Raw genomic sequence first — 12,439 nt, forward strand, 5'->3', positions numbered from 1 at the left:
AAATAAGTCATTTCCGTGAATGGACTCTCTCTGGGTGTCACACCGCCTCTCAAAGCCACTGTTAATATCCTCACTGAAACTGTTCCTGACTAATGTGCTACATTTTAAAGCCAAATTGGGTTTTCACTCTTCTCCTGCCAAACTAACTACAGAGAACGTCTCCTATAGCAAAATGTAGGCTCCATCACCAACCCAGCCCTGAAGGAATGGGGGAGGGGAGGAAGTACCTGCAGATGCAGGAAAAAAATTAGTTTCGAATTTCCCGTAAACTGTTCTCAGTCCAGGAAAGTACCAAGCTTACATAAACCTAGGAATTGTGATTAACAGTATATTAGTTCCTGTTAGAATTAAGTCAGGAAAGTTAACTGGATAAACCATCTCTCTGGAAAAAAAAATCTATTTCTTTCAAGCACTTGAATTCTTTTTAGGAAAAAAAAAAATCTATGAGCCTGAACTGAGTGGATAATTACTTCAACAATTACGTGTAAGCAGCTACTTATAAGGTAGTTGGGCTTAAAAAATTTTTTTTCAAGGTACTGTTCCATTTCTGAGACCTCACCCTTTCCTGTTACAAAGTTGTAAATTTAAAGGGTTCGGCTTCTTTTACAAGACATTACAAAAATTAGTGAAGATTTTTAGGGAGCCAGTGTGCAAAAATATGGAAAGTTTAATTTTTAAAATGTCTCTGAGAAGGAATTAGTGTTTCTAGAATGCTCCAGTGACATCCATAAGTTCTTACTCCTTTTATAATATTAAGAAAATCTAAGAAGGGGTGGGACTGTTAGAAACATAAACTGTTTCTTTTTATGTAACTAACTTCACTTTAAGTCAAAAGATAACTGTTGTACGTATTAGACCACAGGCTCGCATCATTTTAGACCACAGGATTGCAAGCCAAGATATTTTTGCCATGCTTCTGAAGGCAAAAGTAGAAAAAATTTAATCTAAGGGACAAAATCCTACTTGTGTAATAAACTTGGACTACAGCCAAAACGAAACTCCTAAAAGCTATTTGATTTTAAGAAGTAAATCTATTGCCTTATTTTTAAAAATATATTATCTCTAGCATCGTCATGGCAAATGACTTTAATGAAAGAGGTTGAGCTCTTCCGTCCTGGATTTCAATATTCACACTTACTCGATTCACTGTCCCTTAGCAGCAGTTTCAAACATTGCAATAATCACAACAAAAATTTAACTTGATATCTAAAAATTAAATCTAAAATTATCTGAGTTTCCTAACCAGAGGTATGTAAAAGTTTCCCCCACTTTATATTAAGAATCAAAGGATTTTTTTTTTTTATTGTTGTTCAAGTACAGTTGTCTGCATTTTCCCTCCACCACTCCCCTCTGTTTTAAGTTCTATAGGAATAAAATGTAATCATACAATCCAGGAAATTCTGAGATCTTAAGACCTAAAAAAAATCTGATACGACGGGATTTTTAAAGTCCAGTTTTAGATAATTTGTATTTTATTGCTAAAACTTGGGAGAATCAAGTTACTTCTTGGGTAAAAAAACCTCTTTTCTTTGATGATAGTTCAAAGTTACTTGAAGAATAAGTATTTCAGCCATTTTTAATGTGAGCTATTATATAATTTTAATATAACGTTCACCTCTTTCTAACCTTCCAATAACGTGTTTGTAAATAATTATGACAAGTCTGTTAAAGAAAAAGTCTATTTGATTCACCATTAATCTGATAGCATAGTTAACTAGAAAGGAAACCCAAAACCAGTATCCTTAACATTTTACACTTCTTGGGTATTCCCTAGGGTACACCTGTGGGTGCACAGCGGTCCAGGGCATAACTGATCATCTAAAAGAAACAGACGTTGTCAAAAGTAGATGAAACTACCTATTGAAAATACACTTATGTATGAGCCAGACGTCAAAGGGAGACTCAAGTTGGTTTCCGACATGGTTATTGACAAATTACTTTTCTTTTTTTAAATGTAGCAAGTAAACAACTGATTCCTTCTTCTATCAACGCTGCAGATTTGTGTAACATTCTGTTCTAGTTATGCATTTATTTCTTCCAAATTACAAAAATGGTGTTTTTAGAAGTATATCCAGTTAAGTTCGTTAAGACAATGCTCTCCATTTTAAATTAGATGCTACATTATGCTTTCAGCATCTTCAGAAAGCTTTGATACTGTGTAAGTCATGTCCAGTTACTAGTCCTTTTTGAATAAGCTTGTAACTGCTTGAGAAATTACTCTGTGGAGCTCAAATGTACCCTCCCCTTTCATGTGAAATGTTTAGTTGGTTAGAAGCAAGTGTGAGTTGCGTGTAACAGAAATCCTGTCTCAACAAAAACAGGAAAAAGTCTAATTCTAAATTATAAACTATGGTGCTTTCTGATAAAAATCTTTTTGGATTTCCACCCAAAGCCATAGGGGAGCTTACAACTGGTACACCTGCAAGCTCTCGACCTTATATACTGCTTTTTCTATAGAAGGAAATTAACCTCAGTATAGGCTATTTAATATAAACGCATTTTGACAGTAATAATGTGAAACTGTATTTTTGTCTGTATGTTTAAGGCTGGAACTTAGGGGCAATTACAGACACCGGGATGTGCAAAAATTCTCCCAGGTCCGTGCTGGCCCTGCTCACACTTAGGACCACATGTGACAAATCCTCGCGGGTACCATCAGCACGTGCGATCGTGCTGTCAGTTCCTTAGGTCAACCAGCACTGTTTCGGGGCCTGACACACCCAATGATACAATCATGGAGTTGGGTCGATCACAAAAATTAAAGAACAAAACTTCTTTTAATGGTTGCATGTACTTAATTACATTTTTGAATTAAACCTTGAGAATTAAAACCTGGGGGCTTTCGACTTCACACAGCAGCAAAAAGGATGCATGTAAGTTAATCTTGACCCATTGAATGCCTGCTAATTCAATTGCCTAGGATTCCAGTCATCACCCAAGCAGTCTTCCAAATTAAGACATCCGGTCTCCCTCAATTTTCCACTTAAAGCAGAACACAGAAGAATAGATACGACCAGTCAACTTGGGATAAAATTGCCCATGAAAATGACTTATGGTGCAGGGGTTAGGGAGCTGGACAGCGTATTATAGGAAACCCTATGCTGCCACTTGAAGTTTCACCGATTCACCAATTTCTGGGGAATTACCTTCACATTCTTGATCTAGGTTGTAGAAAAAGGATGAGACTTACAAAATGTGCAATTAGTATCTTCGTGAATGGCTGGAAGCAAAAATGTTTTGCACATTTCCTTTTGAGTGATTTAAAGCATTCTAATAATTTTGTAAGCTCTGAATAAAACTGACATGAAAAATAAAGATGTCACGTACGACACACATTGGGGATCTATGTAGTAATCACAATGAAAATAACACACAGGAAATTTGAGTTCATATAATTTATTGCAGTTAGCACACAGTTTAAAAATTCACCAACACACCAATAGTACAAAACTAAACAGCATTATAAGTTATTCCCCCCTCAGGAAAATAAAACATACTATGATTGTCAAAGCTAGATGTCAGTCTAAGTTTTAGAACAAAGGAAGAATGTGAAACTAATGAAAGGAAAAGTAATCACTCACAATGACCACAAAAAGAAAATCCAAAAGAAAGTCCGTTTTTTCACAGACATTGATTGTCTTCTCTAAATTAATAAAAATTATTTTAACATAAACTGTATTTAAAAAAAAAAACAACAACTAGAAACTCTTCAAGTAACTAAAGATAATGCTCCAAGGCCATTTTCACAGCTTTTTTTGTTTGTTTGTTTGCTTTAAATGCCATTACAGCCAAATTAACACACATTTGACCAAATATTTCCAAAACAGTCCAGCAACACACAATGGAGTTTTCCATTCAGTATCTTAAGCACAAAAATAGGCTATGTTTACAGTAGTTAAGGCGATCAAATTTTAAACAAAAGCAATAAAAAAAAAAAAAGGGAAAAACAGCAAACGTTTTCCATGCTACTCCCATAGACCTTATTTGTAAGTGCAAGACAGGAAAGCAAACACTGTGCAAAATGCTCTTGCCCGCGTGCTGGCCACGGAACCGCACGCCGGCTGCAGCCTCTGCTGCCGCGGTCCACATAGTCTACTAACCCCCTCCCCCTGTCAATCAAGGCGGTCCAGTCCTTTCAGCCTGGGGCTCTTTCAGTCCATAGAATCTTTTCATGAGTTGGGGGTGGAGGGGTGGAGGGTGGGAGAGGGAGGGTGGGGAAGGAAGAAGGGGAGAGAAAGAAAAGGGGAGCAAAAGGAAAAAAAAAAAAGAATGACCTATTGTCAATTTGTGCAGTAGTTACTCTAAAAATGCTCAACTGGGTAAATGTGTACACCTAAACTTTGAGCTGGCATGGGTTCTGTGCAATTCGAAGTCAGTTATAAATGCACACCGCACATGCAAATCTTTAAGCCGTTTGTAAACATTTATATTCTCCTTGTTATGTAGCGAAGTTATCAATTTGCAGCTTAAGTTTTTATTCAGCTTAACAGTTTCAACTTAAAGACAGTGGGAAAGTCAATTTAAATTATATAAAATAAAAGTAAAAACAGTGCATTTACGTTCTTCATAACACCAGTTTTTTTCCAAATGGTGCTATTTTTCTAAGGAAATTAAATAATTTTAAACTCACTCGTTAAAGTTATACAATGCAAACAAAGACAAAAATATACTGAAACTCATGCATTTCTGTAGCGTTAATATTTACTTTTCAAGACTCAACTAAGAGCATCAATACAACCTGTCAAGTTCTTTGACACCCCCCCAGCCCATGTAATCAATTACAGTATACAAGAACAGTAATTCACATTTTTCAACACACAGTTCGACACTGCTGAAGCTGCAATATCCTTCCTCAGCCCGAGCAAACCTTCACAAAGACAGCGCCCCAGCGATCCCAGTGTACGTTCGTAATTTCTCTCGTTGGGAACCGTCAGAAAACCAGAAGTTGCCACAGAAAGTTTTAAGTCAACTGCTTGTTTAAAAATAGATAATCCAGCATTTCAGAAATTTTCCATTTGGGTCTAAAAGCATTCAGGTTTCCAACAGCCAGAAAAGATTCATGCAATTTTAGACATATAAAGAGGCTAATAAAACTGGAGGGGATTTCTACTGGAAAAAAAAAAAAAGTGGGGAGAAAAAGAGCCCAAAAGACAAGGCAATGTTGACAAAATTAAGCCTTAAGAAAAGCATTTTGCGACAGGACGATTTGTTTCAAAGGTTCTTATTGGCTTACTTCCCCTACACCCTCAAAGAAAAACACCTCTCTATTCTCCAACTTGCCCTAAAGTTTCTTTTATCAGTATGCTAAATTAGTAAGATTTTCATGCTATTCTAAAGTGCAAAAACAAGTTAATATCCCAACTTTTTAGTTCCAGGAAACAAGACTGCTTTTAGACCGTACCACAACTATATAGAGATCTATGTATATATATGTATATATATATATTATTTATATATATATATAAAATTATTTCCAGAGTTCTTGCGAGCTATCTTCTAAGGTCCAGTCTCTGACAGCGGGCAAGCTCAGTGCTTCACTTTTGACAGACAAGGAGTTCACCAACTCACAGTGGAACTTGCGGATGTGTCTGTACAGGTCCCCCGACTGCGTGAACCTGCGCTCGCACCACTTGCACGCGTGCGGCTTCTCGCGGGTGTGCACCACGGCGTGGCGGCTCAGGTTGTGCGAGTACTGGAAGCTCTTGCCGCACTGGGTGCAGGTGTAGGGCTTCTCGCCCGAGTGAGTCCTCTCGTGGCGCTTGAGCGTGTACATGCAGGAGAAAGTCTTCCCGCACAGCGAGCAGGTGGGCACGTTGACGTCGGCGGCCGGCTTGCTGCGGATGCCGTCCTGCTCGCGGAAGTGCGTGCTCAGGTGGATCTGCAGGATGTGCGGGCTGGGGAAGACCTTGTTGCACAGCGGGCACATGAAGATCTGGCCGGCCGGGCTCAGGATGTTGGAGACGTAGGGCAGCAGGCTGCTCTCCATGCCCCCCTCCACCTGGACGCGCTCGTTCTCGGGGGTCAGCATCTCGTCGTCGCTGGCTTTGTCCTCCCGCTCGAGCTCCCTCAAGACCGAGTCCTCCCTCAGCGGAGCCAGATGGGCCGGCTCGTACTGCACCCTGTTGTTAGCGCTCACACTTTCTTTCACAGTGCTATGTTCCATGTCATAGTCATGAGCGCCAACATCGCTCTCATCACAGGAGGCCTCTTTCTCCACCTTCACCTGCACCAGGTTGCTTCTCAGCACGTCCTGTGAAGAGAAATAAGAGCTGTTCAGATTTTCAACTCCCGAAAGGCTGGACTTGACAGACAGGTCCAGCACGCAGTCAACATCTGCTGAATCCCTCACGGAGGTGACAGACCTCTGGGACAAAGACTCTGTTGAGCTGCAGGGGCTGGCTACTGTTTTTCCAGCTGCTGTGGCGTGTGGCTCTGCCTCTGCGCCCCCCTGGGGGATGCCTGCTGAGTCTGAGGGCAATCGCATCCACATGTTCCCAGGCTCGGCCGCCAAGTCCCTTTTGCTGGGCAGGATGTTCAATTTCTCGTCTTCTCCTTCATCTTCGTCGCTGGGCAGGTCGCCGGCCATGTGGCTGCTGCCGTCGGAGAGACTCTCAACTTTGTCCGAACAACTTGAAGCATCTTCCTCCTTTTTGGTGCTGTCTGCCTCCGTGGTGGCTTTCTCTTTCAGCTTCTTTTTGCAGACTTTGACAATGTCATACATGTGGAGATAACTGGCAGCTGCTAGCACGTCTTCAATGGGCAAGTCTTTGAACTGGAGTTTCCCTTCATACATGAATTCAAGCAGGAGAGCGAAAGCTGGGGCTGTAACAATGTCGCTGTTCAGATGAACAATGTCTCTTTTGTCCAGCTGGTCCTTGTAAAAGAGGTGGAAGTACATGCTGCACGAAGCCAGTACAGCTCGGTGCGCTCGGAACTGGGCATCTCCCACCAGAACAGTGCAGTCACAAAGAAAACCCTGATGTCTCTGCTCGCTCAGACACTGCAGCAAATGTCTGCTATGGTCTGGAAACTCCATGCTGTCTTCATAACCTGGGAAGAGAGACATTGCTCGTGAAAGCCCCGTCAGGAACAACTGTACAACTTCTCCACGCCAGTCCCCATACAAATAATAATAATTCAGCTTGGCGGCAGGGGTACACGTCCCTGAATTTTAATCAGGCGTATGACCCAGAGACTACCAAATCACATGCACAAAACCTAAACGCGAGAAGAGAAAGGCACACTTTCCAAACTTCCTCACCCCAATCAGACAGTTTCTAACGCATCCCTACCTTCCCTGCACTTTCAATCAAGTTTTTAAAACCTTAATTTCAGGAGAGTCTCTTATTGACAGCAAAAATCGAGCTCTCTCTGTCTGAAGAAATTTAGTTAACTCTACTCATCAAATTATGTCCTACAAAACCTACAAAATAGCTTTCATTTCCAAGGGAACAACTCATATAATGAACAAAGAAAAGTCCCAAACACACTCTGGAAGATTCAGAAAACTTGTCTGAACATTCTTTTTATTACTTTTGATACTTGATCGCCCTTAGAAAACACAATTTAAACACACACATTTGGCTGGGGGGGAAACAAAAACCCCACATAATGAAATTGCATAATTAGTCCAGAAATTAGCAAACAACTTTCTTTCAAAGTCAGAGTGTTCCAACGACAAAAGCCCTGGGTACAAAAACAGATGTGAATGCCTTAAGGTCTGCAGGTAGAGTAACATGTATGAGATCAGAAGGGACCGCACCAACAGATGGGAAAGATCATCTTTACTACCAATAAATCCAGACATTTTTTTAATGAATCGAGGGAAAAAATGGTTCTATTTCTTTGTAGGCTCTGTACATCTAGAGAAGTAGGAGCCAGAAGGGCTTTCTTTAAATCTGAAAAACCTTATCTAAACTTTGATCCTTTGCAAAAGCAATATGAGTTCCATATTAAATGAACTCGAACTTTTAAATAAAGGCATATTATGTTCAATGAAACTCAAAAGCTTTACAGGTTCAACATTAAAAAAGAAAAAAAACAACAACCCTTGCTAGAAAAAGAGAAACTATTTTTTCTCCTTGACTGTGCCTTACCTCTGTCAACAGAAAATACTTTGTTTCAACATAACTTGATATATTTTGTTTTCCCACTAGCTTCTATTCTTTCAAATAGGCATTGTTGCCCTGATTTTCTGGGGAAGTGGGGGGTGAAATGGAGGGAGAGGAAAGGCAACGCTGTACAATGGGTCAAAATTCAACTCCTTAAAACCAAAGAAAACCCAGCTTCCCCTTTCAGAAGCAAGGGGAGCAGAGGCAAGGTTCCACACCACCCATCTCGGAAAGTACACTTTGGGAATGGGTACGTATTAACTCAACATCTAAAAAATCCTTCCCTGCTTTTTCTACACTTTGCCCAAGATGGACTAAAACTTTCATCCCAACCCCAAATACCTTCTGCAAGATGCCACTGCTAGAAGAAACCAAGATTTACAATACAATCACTTTAAGTGCCCCACAGCTAACATCAATCCTAATCCTTGAGAGAGCTAAAAATAAAGATTGGAGGGCAGCTCACAAGGTAGCCGTGATCAAATTAGGAGGCTGAGAGGACAGAGAGGGACGAAGAAGGAAGCTTATAAACATCTGATCCAGCTGACTGTGGCCATATGGCAGCTGCTGCCCAGATAAAGAGATTAAGAATAGAGGAGTGCGATTACAGCTGTCTGGCCAATTCAGGCAGCTCGCATCTACAAGTTCTAAATTAGTCACTAACACAAAAACTCCTGCAAATAATTATTGTTCGGCCGAAGTAAAAGATCTCTTAAATATATATTTGAAAGAGAAATGAGGAAACCAGTCAAACTATTCTCCTGAGGACAAAAGTTTTTTTTTTTCCCCCTTAAAAAAAAAAAAAAAAAAAACAACCTTCGGTTTCAAAAGCACTATACAGCTGTATGTTTCAGTAGTGCTGCTGAATGGTTTGAAGAATAAAGTTTCACAGTGGAATTAATTACACAACAATCAAGCTTCTTAACCAGAATAATCTTCTCATATAAGTTTGAATGCTGGATTCCAGAGAGTTTACTATTTCTCCCCCGGCCCCAAAAGCAAAAGGAATCTAAAACAGCAGTGAAAAACAACAACAGTATAAAGCATTTTAATCCAAAGTGATTTCCAAAAGCAATATTTCAAAGCCTTTCTTAACATTTCAAAACTTGAAATATTTCTGTGTATTAAAGTTATTTACTTGCTCAAGCAAAAGGGATAAAAATTAAAACAAAACAAGCCCAAGACTTTCAACTCCAGTAAGATGTTCATTTACTACCCAATTTCATACATTATTCCTAAACTGGGTTAGAAAAGTAATGTGATTTTTTTTTTAAATTAAATAAACAAAACACCAAAACACAAATATGCTCCATCTAATCTCTTTGCTACTCCTACCTTTAGGACACATAAACCTGATTAAGTCCTTTCCTCTGAGTCTTGCTGGCTCCAGGTCTGTTACATCGGTGGAAAAAAAGCAGACTAAGAGAGACAGATGCAAAGTGGAGATGATGTTAGAGAGGAATGAGATACCTTCTCCACCACAGATCCGCACACACTAACTCCCTGTCTGTGTGTTAGAATAAAAGGCTGAGGGATGGCAGGCTGTCAGCTGCTCTGACATCATGTTCAGATGGAAATGCTACCTCCAGCTGTGCTCCTTTTAATGCCATATGCTACTCCTCTACACTCCTGCCACCAGCTTTTTCTTAGGAGAACTTTTCTCTTCTGTTAGTATAAACAAAATACTTCAAAGTCTCCCTTTTTTTCCAAACTTTCTAACAGAAGAAATTGAAAAACTCAGCATATGGAGTTCTACTGTATTTATGGAATAGCAACACTTCTGCCTTAAGTTGGTGGACTGGCTTACACACTGACAGCACACTCAAGCCACGGTGCTATTCAGGAAATCCAGACTCACTTTTATTCAACTCCAACGTTTAGTTTCAAAGGCAGTTTAGGGGTATTTTTAAACCAACCCATTTGACATCTCCAGTCCCATTTCAACATTATTATGGCACTTTCATTTTTTTTTTTCTGCTGAGATAATGCTATACCTGTCTCAGGATGTTGGGAGGCTATTCTCAACTATTATTTCAGCCTGGTTCACCTTGTTCTTTCTCTCCTATTTACCACGTATCTACAGCTACCCTCTCATGAACATTTCTCACACTGCCAGCTAATGCAAATTTCGATTCTCAGTATCAACAAACTGAAAGTGCACTTTCTGAAATCCTGGAAAGTACTTCAGTTCAACAAGACAAATTAATAGTCATAGAACCTGCTAAAGTCACTTCAAATGCACGCTGCACCTGCATATCTGATCTTTCTGCTCAGAAAAAGCAGAACTTCGTCTTCCCCTTAATTTGTGTCCCATAACAATCTGTTTTTGGGTCACTCTTTAATGTTCGTGATCACACGGAAACCTTTCAGGGAGAAAGGGAGGGGACAGGTCTAAGAAGTTTGGGAACTTTTTTTAGCTAGACTTTGTGGGCCTTTTCTAATGGCTGATGAAATCCTAACGTAATCCGCGCTAGGCTGACCGGTGTCCTGCAAGGTGCTGCGACATCTGTGAATGTCAAATACATCTCCACTGGCTCTTGGGAGGGTGAGAAGAGAGAGCTGGGCCTGAGGCGCAAGTGTTGTAGCCCTGGTGATAATAAGCACTCCGTTCTCATTAGGAAACCATGGCAAAGAGTTAAAGAGTAACAAAAACCAACGTCTCTGTCTTGTCCTTCTCGCTTTCCCAAAGTCACAAACCTAACTTTCTCTAACTTCGCGATGAATGACATAATTACGAATGCCTATTTCAGGAAGCACTCTTCGGAGATAAATTCCTTCTCAGCCACACAACCTATTCGCCACAAATGCCCTCGCCCCATTCCAATATATCAGACATTAATCACCCCATTTACCCAGTGGGGTGGGGGCTGAGTGACAGTTTAATGAGTCGCAAGCACCGCAATGGGTCGGCGAGCGGCTCCCACTCCACAAATCAACCCCTCACGTCCGGCTACCGCGGGTCCAGAGAGGTTGGTGAGATTGGGTTTTGTTTTTCAAAGAGCTTGGGGCGGGGGGAACCCTGGCGAGGGGGGAAGAAATGCAAATCTTTCCGTAGTTGGCTGTGCATAAAACACCCGGGGAAAGAGGAAGGTTAAACCACAGGGAAGGAGGTGGAGGGCGTAGAGCCGGTGCAGCAGGAAAACACCTTAAACAACAGACGTGAAAACAGACCCGGGTCAAGGCAACAACAAAAGAAAAGTCGTAAGAAGAAGCCTGGGGGAGGCGGGTGGTTGCTACCGCTTCCCCGTTGCCCGAGCAAGCGAGCCCCGGGGCCTCCCGGCAACTGCACCAGCCCGGGGTTGGCGGAGGGAGGGTAGGGGTGGACGAGGGGCTCCCCCGGAGCCCCCTCCCCCCGGGCGCCACTGCAGCTGCACCGGTCCCCGGAGCCGCGGCCGTCCCGGGCGCCACTGCAGCTGCGGCGGCTCCCAAGCCCCCTCCCCCAGCCCGCCGCCCTCCGCACCCAGGAGGCGCCACCGCAGCTGCACCGGCCGGGAGCCCGCCCCGCGCCGCAGCTGCACCGGCCGGGGGGGCGCGGCGCGGAGCCGGCCAGCCCGCACCCCGCCCGACCCCGCAGCTGCAGCGGCCCCGTCCCCGCGCCGGGGCCTCCCGCAGCTGCGCCGCCCCAACCGCTCCAACCACACAAACTAACTCCACTCGCGGGGGCGCCCCGGCCCGGCCCGCCCTCCGCCCGCACTGCCCCGCCGGCCGCGGCCGCACAGCTGGCGCCCCCCGCCCGCCGGGGGCCGGGGCGCGGACGGGGCGCCGGGTCAGAGGCCGGGGGCCGGCGCCGGGACTCACACGGAGCGGCCCTAAGTCACCGCGTCCCCGCCGCCGCCGCGTCCTCCGCCTCCTCCTCCCGGCCGTCGCCGCCGCCGGACTTGGTGGGCTTCCTCCTCCTCCTCGTGCCCCCCTCCCTCCCGGCCCCCCCACCCCCCAATCCCGGCTCCGTCGCCCGCTCCCCCTGCCCCCTCCCTCCCACCCGCCCCCGCTGGCAGCCGGAGGAGCGCGGCGGAGCGAAGAGGGCCCCACTCTCAACGGCTCCCCATGGCAGCAGCCCAGCGGCGGGCGCAGCCTGCCAGACACAGCGAGGGAGCGAGCGAGGGAGCGAGCGCGGAGCCGCCGGGCCGGGGCGGGGGGGTGGGGGGGCGGGGGCGGAGGGGCCGGCGGGGGAGGGGGCGGGAGGACGCACCACGCACGCACGCGGCGGCGCCGGCCAGATGTTTTCCCCCCCACCTCGGTCCGCCCCTCTCCTCCCCATGCCTCCCTCCCTCCCGGCGTTGGGCTTCGGCGATTGACCGAAAGCGCCTGGACCGGCGCTCCCGCCCGCC

General features: G+C 44.2%; 1 protein-coding gene across 4 annotated transcripts; it reads right to left on the minus strand.

Annotated features, from left to right (window-relative positions):
• Positions 1-3,384: 3,384 nt before the first annotated feature.
• Positions 3,385-12,057, minus strand: ZBTB18 (zinc finger and BTB domain containing 18). Of its 4 annotated transcripts, XM_071219590.1 has the most exons (4): positions 11,910-12,037; positions 9,447-9,530; positions 6,363-7,050; positions 3,385-6,250 (listed from the first exon to the last, which is right to left on the minus strand). In XM_071219590.1, the coding sequence occupies exons 2-4, from the start codon at positions 9,457-9,459 to the stop codon at positions 6,241-6,243; spliced, it is 711 nt and encodes a 236-aa protein (XP_071075691.1). In that variant the 5' UTR covers positions 9,460-9,530; positions 11,910-12,037; the 3' UTR covers positions 3,385-6,240. The 4 variants fall into 4 exon arrangements, with proteins under 4 accessions (XP_071075691.1, XP_053769085.1, XP_053769086.1 ...); XM_053913110.2 differs by having other exon boundaries at positions 3,385-7,050; positions 11,910-12,036; XM_053913111.1 differs by lacking the exon at positions 11,910-12,037 and adding an exon at positions 10,964-10,979 and having other exon boundaries at positions 3,385-7,050.
• Positions 12,058-12,439: the final 382 nt, after the last annotated feature.

The sequence above is a fragment of the Desmodus rotundus genome, chromosome 10 (assembly GCF_022682495.2).
Source record: "Desmodus rotundus isolate HL8 chromosome 10, HLdesRot8A.1, whole genome shotgun sequence".
Taxonomy (NCBI): domain Eukaryota; kingdom Metazoa; phylum Chordata; class Mammalia; order Chiroptera; family Phyllostomidae; genus Desmodus; species Desmodus rotundus.